The sequence below is a fragment of the Conger conger genome, chromosome 12 (assembly GCF_963514075.1).
Source record: "Conger conger chromosome 12, fConCon1.1, whole genome shotgun sequence".
Lineage (NCBI taxonomy): Eukaryota > Metazoa > Chordata > Actinopteri > Anguilliformes > Congridae > Conger > Conger conger.
This window is the reverse complement of record NC_083771.1, coordinates 27,312,788-27,325,478: the sequence shown is the minus strand read 5'-3', so window position 1 is coordinate 27,325,478 and position 12,691 is coordinate 27,312,788. Positions and strand designations below refer to the sequence as shown.

At 46.2% G+C, this 12,691-nt stretch overlaps 1 protein-coding gene across 1 annotated transcript in view; it reads left to right on the top strand.

The window, feature by feature from the left end:
* Positions 1-12,691, top strand: part of tnks1bp1 (tankyrase 1 binding protein 1) — a 29,493-nt gene that overhangs the window by 11,791 nt on the left and 5,011 nt on the right. Inside the window, exons 2-8 of the mRNA XM_061263766.1 lie at positions 1,826-3,309; positions 4,022-4,124; positions 4,496-6,922; positions 9,757-9,815; positions 10,718-10,916; positions 11,316-11,454; positions 12,206-12,321. Of these exons, the coding sequence (XP_061119750.1) occupies positions 1,847-3,309; positions 4,022-4,124; positions 4,496-6,922; positions 9,757-9,815; positions 10,718-10,916; positions 11,316-11,454; positions 12,206-12,321 (4,506 nt within the window). The 5' untranslated portion in view covers positions 1,826-1,846. The remainder of the gene's footprint in view (positions 1-1,825; positions 3,310-4,021; positions 4,125-4,495; positions 6,923-9,756; positions 9,816-10,717; positions 10,917-11,315; positions 11,455-12,205; positions 12,322-12,691) is intronic.

Here is a 12,691-nt window from a genome sequence, read left to right as displayed (position 1 = left end):
GACTCAGTGATCATCATAACACAAGCAGTCGAGATGTGTGTCCGATTTGTCCAAATGTGAGCAGGGATAAGGAATGAATGATGTTTCAATTTTGCAAGAAAAGGTATCAATTCAATTTTATTTATTAAAATTAAACAACAATGTATTAAACTAGTGGGTAAACTAAAAGGCCATATGGACGGATAATGTTTGTATTCCAGCGTTCAGTGGCATCTAAACAAAGAAGTTTAGATTGTAGCAACAGTAAACAAGCCCAAAATTAACTTATAATTACTACTTATAATTATTATAATTATTATTATTATTATTATTATTATTATTATTATTATTATTATTATTAGTGCTTTCTGTGGACACAGCGGGCCTGAAGCTGAGGCCCTCTCTATCAACCTTATTGTTGCTAGTCATTTAGTGAACTATTTCAATTTCATATAATTTCGGATTTTGTATGTTTTTATTTCCCTTTTCTGGAAGGAACATGAAGGAACTACGCATATTTCTAGATTCCCTTTAGCGATACCGAATTTGATACCCCTACGTTATTTCCTTTTTGTAATGCTCTGTTACAGTATATACGGAATAAAGTTGGCTTAACTATATTCATGTAGGCTACAAAAACTTTGCCGACTATTGTTTTTGTATTATTTAAGTTTAAGTTTGACAGAGTAGCATCTACTGGCAGTGGTAACAGTGACGTTAATTCCTTGATGTAAACACACACAAAAAGTAGCTCTACTCTACTGAAAATAACTTTTTACTCTCATCTCTCATATTTAACACAATTAGAAAAATAGTAAATTGTGAATAATGGGAAAATTACTTTGGTGGAGATACTTCCTGGGCCCGATTGGCAAGATAGGGGAGAGGCTTTGGCTGCGGAAAGGCATATCTTATAGTTTCTAAAGCGATTCTCCCTAGTGAAGTTTCCAGTTACAGTGCCCAAGGGCACAGACTGGAGCCTGGGGTTTGCCTGGAGGAACAAAGAAATCTGGAACACAATATAATGTTATTAACCCTGCTTAATCTACAGTATAGTACTGTTTTCTCTCCTGAAAAATTGAGTGTGATTTCATTTTTGTTCTTGTTCCATGAAAATGTTTTGGTTTTTGTTCCCTGAGCCGTGTTCATCAGCGATTGCGATGTTTACCCCAGACCTCACTTCCTGTGTCCCATGGGCAGTCTGGAGTGAGTCATGTTTTCGAGGCACTTTGGTGGCAGAAATGTGCCAAACCCAAACAGCGTTGACTCTGTCAGGAATCACCTTTCCCAGGAGACCGCTGTGTTTTTGCTTTGACTCACCTACAGGTGCGATTACATCACACAGCTTCTCAACTGCAGTGTGTGTGTGTGTGTGTGTGTGTGTGTGTGTGCGCGCGTGTGTGTAGTCAGGATGTGCTTTTAGTTTGGGGTGATGTGGTCTGGATGTGCTTTTAGTTTGGGGTGAGGAAATCAGTAAAGGTATGTGCTTGCTTTGGTAAAGTTGCACAGATTTAGTACTAACTGGCAGCACACTGGTTCAGTAGATAGCACTTCACAGTAAGAAGGTCCTGGAGTCGAATCACGTCGATGTTCTTATCGTGTCCACGTACATTTCCTCTGGGTCCAGTTTCATGTGGAATTCCAGAAAGTTAAACTGATGGTTTGGATGATCAAGTGACAGTTAGCCAATACTGTACTTCCCTGTGTCTCAATGACTAAACCTGATACTCACTGACTGAAGCCTTTGTTTTACGCACCCAAAAACGACACACTTTACTATTCAACTTTCACTTCTCCCTCTGACTAACTATTCCCTCCTCTCTTTCCTCCTCCCTCTCTCCTGCAGGGTGTCCGTGAGGATAGGGAGATGTCTGCCCAGGTGAAGATGGGGGAGGTTGGTGTTGGCGGTGTTTCGGGGGGGCGTGTGCACCTCGGCCCCCTGGCCGACTCCAGCAACCGCGTCCTCGTGGAACCCCCCCAGGCCACCGAGGGTCCCCTCATCCTGGCCTGCGACCCCTCCAAACCCGCTCCCCCGCCCAAACCTCGTCTCACTGCCAAACCCTTCATCGTCCAGAGAAACGCCTCCATCCGCTCCATTTCCGCCCCCAAGCGCACCGCTAGGCCCGCCCTCCAAACCACGCAGCCGTCCCCCTCTGCCCCCAAGCTGCCACCCGCGCCTGGAACTGACCCACCCGGTACCCCAAAAACAGATTCTCCCGGCCCTGCCAGTCCAGTTCCTGTTAGCACCCCCAAACCGGAACCTTCTGTAACCCCTGAGCTGGATTCTGCTAGCAGCCCAAAACCAGATCTGGCCAGCACCCCCACACCGGATCCTGCTAGCACCCGTGAACTAGATCCTGCTGGCACCGCTATCACTGCCCCAACCAAACTTGAAAAGGATTCTAAAGAAGTTCCTCCCGTAAAACCGAAACCAGAGCAGGCCAGCACCCCCAAAACAGATCTGGTCAGTGCTTTAAAACAGGTTAATGAAAGCACTCCCAAACCAAATGCACCCGACACCTCCAAATCTGAACAACCCAGCACCCAGTCCATCACCTCCAAAACAGACATCACCAGAATCCCCGAAGCAGACCCAGTAGTCACCCCCAAAGCCACCCTGCCCCAAAGCCCCACCCGACCACAGCAGGAGGAGAATGGGGCAGAAGGTGTGGCCTCTGTGGATGTACCCCACCAGGTGACGCAAGACAAGCAGGGCCCTGAGACCACAGCCCCCGTAGGCTCAGCCCCCCGCCTGACCTCCACTGAGCCTGCCAGGCCCAATTTTGTACCCAGCTGGGGCAGGCGCCCCCTCTCTGCTGACCTCACCTCCAAGTTCGAGTCCACAGGCCGACCGGAGCTCCCCCGCCGGGCGTTCGTGTCGTCGGCGAAGGCGGAGAAGGGGGCGGCAGAGGCGTCGCCCCCCGAAGAGAAGGGCTGCCTGGTGGCTACGGAGGAAACATTCCAGAAAAAGAAGGAGAAGGAGGAGAAGGAGAAGAAGAAGGAGACAGAGAAAGAGAAGGAGACGGAGAAAGAGGAGATGGAGAAAGAGAAGGAGAAGGAGATGGTGAAGGAGAAGGAGGAGGAGATCAGAGGAGGCAGTATCAAAAAACGGATCAGTCAGCTGTTTGACTCTTCCGGCTCCGCTAGTGCCAGGGCCCCTCCCCCGGAGGCGGAGCCTCAGCCGGCGGTGCAGCCAATCGCAGAGGAGGTGGTGCCCATGGGCGTGAAGCAGAGGATCAAAGCTCTGATGGCCGAGACTCCGCCCACTCAAAACCAGAGTCTGAAACCAGCCTTCAAGCCCCGCCCACTGTCCCAAGACTTCAGGAAATGGTAAGACCCGCCACTTGAGTTCTGCCTCTGAATTTTTAGAAGTTATCTGTATCATAGCTTGGAGTTCCCATGCTTTCTAGAAAGTGATGATGAGAAATAAACATCTAAAAATGAAAGAAAATGACATCTAAAATGTTTGTAATCCTTGTTGCTTGTGGTGAAGCCAAAGATATGTTTTCACATTGTAGACAATAAAGTTTCTATCTATCTATCTATCTAAAGTGCTTGAAGGTCCTTGACTTACTGTTGGTTGTTTTTAAAATGATTTCCCGGTATCCTTTCTGCTTGTAGTGACGTATGGTAATTGGCAGAATCCAAACCATTGTGAATTAAGTGACATCAGCATTCTGTTGTCCTTGACTAAGGCCCTTGAGAACTTTGACAAAGGTCTTTGTAAAGTCTGTTTTATGTGGGGGTATTTCTGTGTGTATGAGAGGGGAGGGGACTGTGTATACTGGTTTTTGTCATTTTCTTGATCAATTGAGGTTCGCTGGAAATTTAAATAATTGTTTCAATTCTACCAAAATTGTGTAGTTAAACTTGTGTAAACAGGAGGGGTTTTGTGTGAAGTGCAGCTCTGGGAAAATGGGACCTGTGCCAACAGGTGCTGCACTTGCATGCAGGAGCTGTCTTGCTGTATACAGGAGCTGTGTTTGTGTACATGGTAATGTGTATGAATACAAGCTTTTTCCCCCTCTCATTTGGGTCCCAGTTTTGCAGTGGAAAAGGAGCCTGCCTTGCCAAGCAGTCCCAGGGCTTTGGAGAAAGAGGAAACTAGGGGACATCCAGAGGAGACTGTAGAGGCTCATGGGAAGGTAAGTTTGCACAAAATATTCAAAACTGCATTAAGAGTTTTTAAACTTACATTTAGAGCAGAGATCTGCTTGACTGACTCATCATGTTAAGGCACTGTGTGTGGATACATGATCTAGTGTAGAATCCAGGCTGCCCCAGTGCTGGCTGTGGCTGGTAGCCTCCAAAGGCAGTGTGGTATTAGGTGTAGCATCACCAAAAAGCTGTAGCTGTATCAATGTTTAAAAAGTATGATTTTGTGTACCCTCCCAAATTTACCCAGGCCATTGCTGTGCTGGAAAAGGGCTATTTGAGAGAGAAAGGTTAAAAAAAGAATAATAATAATGATAAGAAAAACTGTCTTTTTCTTTTTCTTTTCACCTGCAATCCGAAGGACTCCGTGTCAAGTGTCCATGAACAGCCGAAGGAAAAGGAGGACATTGAGGAAGGGGAGCCTGACCGGGAAGTACAATCTGAGGTGGAGAGAGGCAGTGTAGGGGATAGAGGAGAGGAGGTGAGGAGCTCCTCCCCCAGGGAGGGAGAAGGAGGGGTGAGTAGCCCAGGCTCCGCCCCCATACCGCCGGCTACAGAGAGTGCTCCTGTGGAGAAAGCCACACCCACCAAAGCTCAGACCAATGAGGACACGCTTATACCCACTGCCCTGAAGGAGACGGAGCGGGTTGAACAAGTGAAACGGGAAATAGAAGAAAGGATGGCGAGAGAAAGGGAGAAGAAGAAGGAGGAGGAAGAGAGGTTGGAGAGGAAGTTTGAAAAGAGGAGGGAAAAGGTGTGGGTGGAGACAGAGATGGAGGAGGGGAAAGAGAAAGAAAAGACGGGGAATGAGATAAAGGTGAAAAATGTAAAGGAAAGAATAGAGAGAGAGATGGAGGTGAGGAGAGAGAATGAAAGGGTGGAGAAGGAGATGGAGGAGAAGAGGAAACGAGAAAGGGTGAAGAGGGAGTTTGAAGAGATGAGAGAAAAAGAGAGGTTGGAGAAGGAGACGGAGGACGAGATGGAAAAAGAAAGGGTGAAGAGGGAATTAGAGAACAGAGAAAAAGAAAGGGTAGAGAGAGAGTCGGAGGAGAGGAGAGAGAATGAAAGGGTGGAGACGGAGATGGAGGAGAAGAGGAAACGAGAAAGGGTGAAGAGGGAGTTTGAAGAGATGAGAGAAAAAGAGAGGTTGGAGAAGGAGACAGAGGACGAGATGGAAAAAGAAAGGGTGAAGAGGGAATTAGAGAACAGAGAAAAAGAAAGGGTAGAGAGAGAGTTGGAGGAGAGGAGAGAGAATGAAAGGGTCGAGAAGGAGATGGAGGAGAAGAGAAAACAAGAAAGGGTAAAAAGGGAATTAGAAGAGATCAGAGAAAAAGAGAGATTAGAGAAGGAGGTGGAGGAGACAAAAGAAAAAGAGAGGATGTTGGAGGAGAGGAGAGAGAGAGAAAGGGTTGAGAGGGAGTTGGAGGAGAGGAGACAGAGAGAAAGGGTGGAGCAGGAGTTGGAGGAGAGGAGAGAGAATGAAAGGGTTGAGAAGGAGATGGAGGAGAAGAGAAAACAAGAAAGGGTAAAAAGGGAATTAGAAGAGATCAGAGAAAAAGAGAGATTAGAGAAGGAGGTGGAGGAGACAAAAGAAAAAGAGAGGATGTTGGAGGAGAGGAGAGAGAGAGAAAGGGTTGAGAGGGAGTTGGAGGAGAGGAGACAGAGAGAAAGGGTGGAGCAGGAGTTGGAGGAGAGGAGAGAGAGAGAAAGGATGGAGAAGGAGGTGGAGGAGAAGAAAGAAAAAGAAAGGATGGAGAGGATGTTGGAGGAGAGGAGAGAAAGAGAAAGGGTGGAGAGGGAGTTGGAGGAGAGGAGAGAGAGAGAAAGGGTGGAGCGGGAGTTAGAGGAGAGGAGAGAGAGAGAAAGGATGGAGAAGGAGGTGGAGGAGAAGAAAGAAAAAGAGAGGATGGAGAGGATGTTGGAGGAGAGGAGAGAGAGAGAAAGGGTGGAGCGGGAGTTGGAGAAGAAGAGAGAGCGAGAAAGGATGGAGAAGGAGGTGGAGGAGAAGAAAGAAAAAGAGAGGATGGAGAGGATGTTGGAGGAGAGGAGCGAAAGAGAAAGGGTAGAGCGGGAGTTGGAGGTGAGGAGAGAAAAAGAAAGGCTGGAGAAAGAGTTAGAAGAGATGAGAGAAAAAGAAAGGATGGAGAGGATGTTGGAGGAGAAGAGAGAAAAAGAAAGGTTGAGGAGGGAGTTGGCAGAAATTAGAGAAAAAGAAAGGGTGGAGAGAGAGTTGGAGGAGAAGAGAGAAAAAGAAAGGGTGAGGAGGGAGTTGGCAGAAATGAGAGAAAAAGAAAGGGTGGAGCGAGAGCTGGAAGAGAAGAGAGAAAAAGAAAGGGTGGAGAAGGAGTTGGAGGACAAGAGGAGGAGAGACATGATGGAAAGAGAGAGTAAAAGTAAAGAAGAGGAGGCTGTGAGAGTTCTTGAGAATGAGGAAATTCGCTTCGATGACTTCTCGGTGAAGCCCAGGAGATGGGGGACCCAGGGGAGATCCTCACGGGGGACCACCCTGTGGGATGAGCCATACCAGGAGAAAGTGAAGGAGCCATGTAAGGAGAGAGAGGAGGAGCCACGGGTGACAGAGGAGGAGAGTGTGCCAGAGAGAGAGGAGGCCGTGGTGACCCCTCGTGATTGGTCAGCGTCGGGAGGTGGACCAAGCTCCCATCAAGCCTCTGTCAATGATGGCGTCAGTGCCCAAGAGGAGCCCGACCAGACTCTTCCCCAAACTCTGACCCCGACCCCATCTCCCCCCAGCCTGGAGCTACTGAGAGAGGCCCCCAAAGAGATGGAGGTGAGGGAAGGAGCCGGTGTATGTCTGTCAGACCTGGGTCAATTACGTCATTCTTCGAGATTCAAATGCTTTCCTGTTCCAGTAGACATGACAAGCTCAATAAGTTTACAAAAGTATTTGAATCTAAAATAAAGGAATTGACACAGGTCTGGTGTCTGTGTAGACTGGTTTACACTCTGTATCACATTATGTATATAACCGTACTGCAATTTAGAAATATTATGACTCACTGTTAAAGCAGGATTGCAGGTCCTACTGTTGAGGTCCTACTATTCAATCTATCTGGTTTCTCAGCTACCTTACTTTTTGCAGCTTGGTCATGAACAAGTTACGGAATCCCTATCACATATTTGGCTGCCATGCATACAATGGTTTGTACCTAGGAAAGCATAATGTGGTTGTGGATCTTTTAAGGATGGATCAATTATCCTAATGTCTACTGTGAGAAGTATCCCTGTGTGATATCTGCCATGTTCAGCCTTTGCAATAATTATATTAGTTACATATTCTGCAGTGTGTCTGCTAACTATCTAGATGTTGTTGTTGTTGAGGAGAGCAGAGCTGTGTCTGTTTTTGATGTAGGCTCTTCTTTTGATTCCAGAGGACAGCCTCCTCACTAAAGCACTGAACTCTCAGCCTCTGGTGTTGGCTCTTAAACTTGGCTATAAATGTACGTAGATTAATAGTATTTATATTTGGTAACCTTGGTAATATCCACAGACAAGAGGGGTCTGCAACGAATGTTATGTTGAAATCACTGGGAAATCAGCTGGCAAGATATTGTTCCATGTCAGCGTTTGTAGGTAGCCTCCACATTTGGAGGAGACAGCTGGAACAGCCAGTTGGTGAGAGGAGGCTGAACCAAGAGGTCTGGTTGGAGTGTATGGTGTGATCAGTCTGGGGCAGTGCCGTTCCCATGCCTCTGTTAGTGATTTCAATTGAATGTGGGCCGTTTCTGGAAGCCAGTGAAGTGACACTTCATTACGACGCTTCCAGAAATGGCCAAATTCATTACGCAATCAGGAGTCAAGAAGGATGATTTACATTCATGTTCTGTAACCTCCAGATGGATGGAGCTGTTATGAAGAGTAGGCTTTTTTTGGAATGTTTTTTTTTTTTCATTCCTTTCCTTTTTTTCTTTTATTTTTTTATGTACTTTTATTGAACCCCGTGGGGTAATGTGTCCGCTGCATTTGACCCATCCTAGTTATTAGGAGCAGTGGGCAGCCACAGTGCAGCGCCCGGGGAGATACTAATTTCATTGACATTAAATGTTTAGTTAAGAAAATTATAATCACATATTTGTGATCTTTCACCTTAAAGCTTTAAGAACCACATTGAAACTTGTTTGGTTGGGGTCAGAAAGGCTACTCAGTAGGGTCATGCCAGGGGGAAATGGGCCCTTTTAACATCTCAAGTCTTTCTGATATTTGAGACCCATAATGTAACCTTACCAAAAACCAATGATCATTCCTGCAAGGGTACATTATGGGTGTGATTTATCAGGAATAAAAAGGGTCTATTTCCCCCCAGAATGAGCCTGTATTGCAGATTATATGCTTCAGAGTTTTATATAGAAATGAAAGGACTGGGATCAGGAGGTCGTTATGTACATCTTCTGGGTTCAGAGAGGGGAGAACACTGGTTGTGGTTTAACATTGAGCAATGTGCTGCACGTAGACAAGGGTTTGTTACAGTCTCCTAATCTATTGCCAGTTGTTTTTCACCTGTCTATCTTTACCCCCTGGTGTTTTATACCTTAATCTTGGACTTGAATTTGTATTGGTCTCTCTACTGTAGTTCCTGAAGTTGTAGATGTCTTGGCATGTTAGTTATAGACTTGGCCTATCTACACTGTGTACTGTATCTATGTTCATGGCCTTCCAACCAATCATGCTAAATGAATGGTACCTGATCTGACGTGTTCGATTGTTTGTTGTATGATCTTGCTATGTATTGTTTTGTGCGTCACTTTGGCTATAAGTGTCTTAAAATAATATGGAATGTGATGAGCATCACACACTATTCGCTATGAAGTGCAATGCAGAGCAGCGCATTTCCTGTTCTTCTGAAAGATGCATGTGTGTTACTACAGAACATACTAAACAGTCAGTCACAAGTTAAATGTACCCTTTACCATCTCTCAGGATTCTGTATATTGTCATTGAGAGCACTTGGAAAGGTTTTTATTGGATCTAGTGAGACCTGCAATTGATAATAATAATTACAAGCGTACTGTCCACTGTCCTTTCATATATTTTACTTTATTCAGACAAGGGGAGAGAGGTACCATGGTGATTGAAGCCCAAAATCGGCCTTGTGGAGAAGTTTTACTTCCTTTTACTTCCTTTTACTTCCTGAATTCCGCAAAATGTCCCTGCAGTGTGGAAAAGGGCCTTGAGAGGGGAGAGGAAATTATTGAGCCAGTTAAACTGAGGGATGATTAAGCCAGTGTGGGAAATGTGCCAGCACACTGGGGAAACCCCTTACTATTTGTGATAAGTGGCATGAGATCTTTAGTGACCACAGTGGGTCAGAACATCTCACCCAAAGAGGACCTTCTACAGTGCCCGCATCACTGCACAAAGTTATGCTGTTACTGTATTTGACCAACAGGCGGTGCTGAAAGCTGGGTTTTATTTGTTTGCTCTGAATCTGGAACTGTGGTTAGTTCGCTGAGGATTCTTCTGTGAAATGTATGGATGTACATAGAACTATAGTTTTCTGAATATTCAACCAGTTATTCTATTATGTTTCTCAAATATTTAGTCCTGGTAATATCAGAATACACAAGCACTTCTCTCCATAAGTCTCTTCTGTTTCCACTCTCTCAGGAGGAGGATGTGGCTGAGCTGCTTGTGGAGACAGACCCAGAAGCACTGGTAGATGGCCGGTGAGTTCACACACACACACACACACACACACACACACACGCACACACACACACACACACACACGCACACATCACATACACACACACATACACACACACACACACACACACACACACACACACACACACACATATACACAGAAGTGCAGTATGGGGGAGGACGGAGGTCAAGATGATTCTAACGTCCCTGACAGTATATACCCGCACTGTACATGTATTAAGCGTAGCATTAGTTCAGGCAGGCCACGGTAGTCCGCTCACTTCTCAGCCATCAGCTGATTCACCAACACCAACCACATTTGCTCTCTGATTGAAGGAGGTTCTTTTCAGCAGTTCCCCCGCCTTTCTTCCACGCTGCTGAGTTCGCTGTAGAACACCCACCACCTCCCTAGCTCTACCGCTTCTTTTCTCTTTGCTTGTGATACATGTTTTTATTTTATTTTATTTTACATGTTTGATAAAGTCAGTAGTTATAGTTAGTAATATCTAAGCGTATTACATGAACGTATTATGTGTACATTTCATGGAATTTAAGTTGTGTATGTTTTTATACATATCTACATGTATTTCATGTCTAATTTGCTACCATGTGATTGCTGTAAAAATGTCATGCCTGCTGCTGGCCTTTTCTTTGTTGTTTGATATACTCATACTTACCAGTATGTCGAGATGTAGCCCCAAGAACTAAGCCATTTCGCCAAAGATAATTGTTGAGTAACCTACTCAATAAATTGCTATTGTACCAGACGAGAGTGGTCCTGGCTGAAATATAGTACACTGTACAATCCCAGTCAAACCCAAGAGTTACAGTCACAGTGCGTCCCCATCGACACACTGTAGTTTGGTGGAATAGTGAATAATGAGATCTGTATTCTAATATTTACTGTGAACCCTGTGCCCAGCCTGACTCCTGTCGGCCCAAGACTAGATGACCTCATAAGCTTTTTCCAAGATGAACCTCTGCCAGAAGAGCCTGGCACCCCTAGTGGCCTGGATGATGACACTAACCACTCCACTCCCTACATGGAACCTGAGCCAGAACCTGAGCCAGAACCTGAGCCAGAACCTGAGCCAGAACCTGAGCCAGAACCCCTTCCTGAGGTCAGTCATGGACTCCAACCCTCTGCTGGGTTTCAAAACATGCTTTGTACACACTTAAGTGCAATGTGACAACAAATACATTTTTTATAACTATGTTTGTATGCATGTATGTTTGTGTGTGTGTGTGTGTGTGTGCGTGTGTGTACGGTATGTGTGTGTGTATGTGTGTGTGTGTGTGTGTGTACGGTGTGTGTGTGCATGTGTGTACGGTATGTGTATGTGTGTGTGTGTGGTATGTGTATGTGTATGTGTGTGTGTGTGTGTGCGTGTGCGTGTGTGTACGGTATGTGTATGTGTGTGTGTACGGTATGTGTATGTGTGTGTGGTATGTGTATGTGTATGTGTGTGTGTGTGTGTATGTGTATGTGTGTGTGTGTGTATGGTGTGTATGTTTGGCAGTTCTCCACATCGCTGCTGGACTCCGCCGCTCAGCTCTCGAAGGCCCAGCTCGGCCGGGGCCGGAATCGGAAACGACTGCCAATGAATTTGAGGTCTGCCGCAGAGGAGCCAAATGTCTGGATGTTCAGCGATTCCACAGGTATCCCTGCCCCCCGGACACTCACCTGGTGCCCAAGCTCTGTTCAGCTCCTGCACAGGTGTGCCCGCGGATATGGACCGCAGAGATCCAAGATCAGTAGTGACTCCATACTCAGAGTTCTAGTCTCTCTGCTATTGCACAAAATTCCAGTTTGATTAATTTTGTGAAAATACCCTAAAGGGTAAGGCAAAGTGTGGTGCTGTGGCAATGGGCATTCTTTAGGGTGCTGTCCTGCCAGCCCTTCCTGTTACTGGCCTGAACGAAGCAGATAGGATGTAAGGAATGTGGAAGTATCTGGGTTGTGTGTTTGTGTAATCTGTGGTATCTTCTTCTAGTGATGTTATGAGTGCACAGTGAAATGTCCAGTGTTAATTCAGCTCTAACAGAGTACATATGAGTCCAGAATGAGTCTTGGTGACGCTTTTATCCAAAGCGACTTACAGTTGATTAGACTAAGCAGGAGACAATCCTCCCCTGGAGCAATGCAGGGTTAAGGGCCTTGCTCATGGGCCCAACAGCTGTGTGGATCTTATAGTGGCTACACCAGGGATCGAACCACCGACCTTGCGGGTCCCAGTCATGTACCTTAACCACTACTCTACAGGCCGCCCTGTGTACAGAGCCAACAAAAGAACAGGGATTGTCGCACTGTCCAAATACTTACGGACTGCATTATATATATACTGTATATGAGATCGGTTTTGTCTGTGAGTGTAAACAGGGCTTAAGTCTGTGTCTCTCTCCACCCAAGTCATGGCTGAGCCCTCTTGTGGAGATGATTCACCATCTGAGGCCGAGCCTGGCCCACTCCCCAGCCAACCGCAGAGAGTCGCCATGTTCCCTGGAATGGACCATTCTGCCCTCAAGGTGAGGAACCTCCCACTGCCGTCTGAGGAGAGTCCATTCCAGCCAATGGCAGTGCAGACCCTTCTGCCCACTCGTCTCCTCATTGGCTGTTTCCGTGTCTTACAGATGAATTTATATAACATGTTATATCAGCTTTCCTAAAAAAAGTATTTAGGCACGGCTGCTGGGTGTGCCGTCTTGTTAAAGGCCCCACACTATTTTGTATTGAATCTGGGCCGTGTCAATGCAGAGTGACTGGCGACCCCACAAGGCAGCACAGTGTTACAGTGTTATAGTGCTCAGGAGCACCCTCTGCTGGGCAGTTGGGCACCATGCCTGTGTGCCCTGTTATCACTAGGGGAGGTTGCAGCAGTGAGCATTGATAAGCATG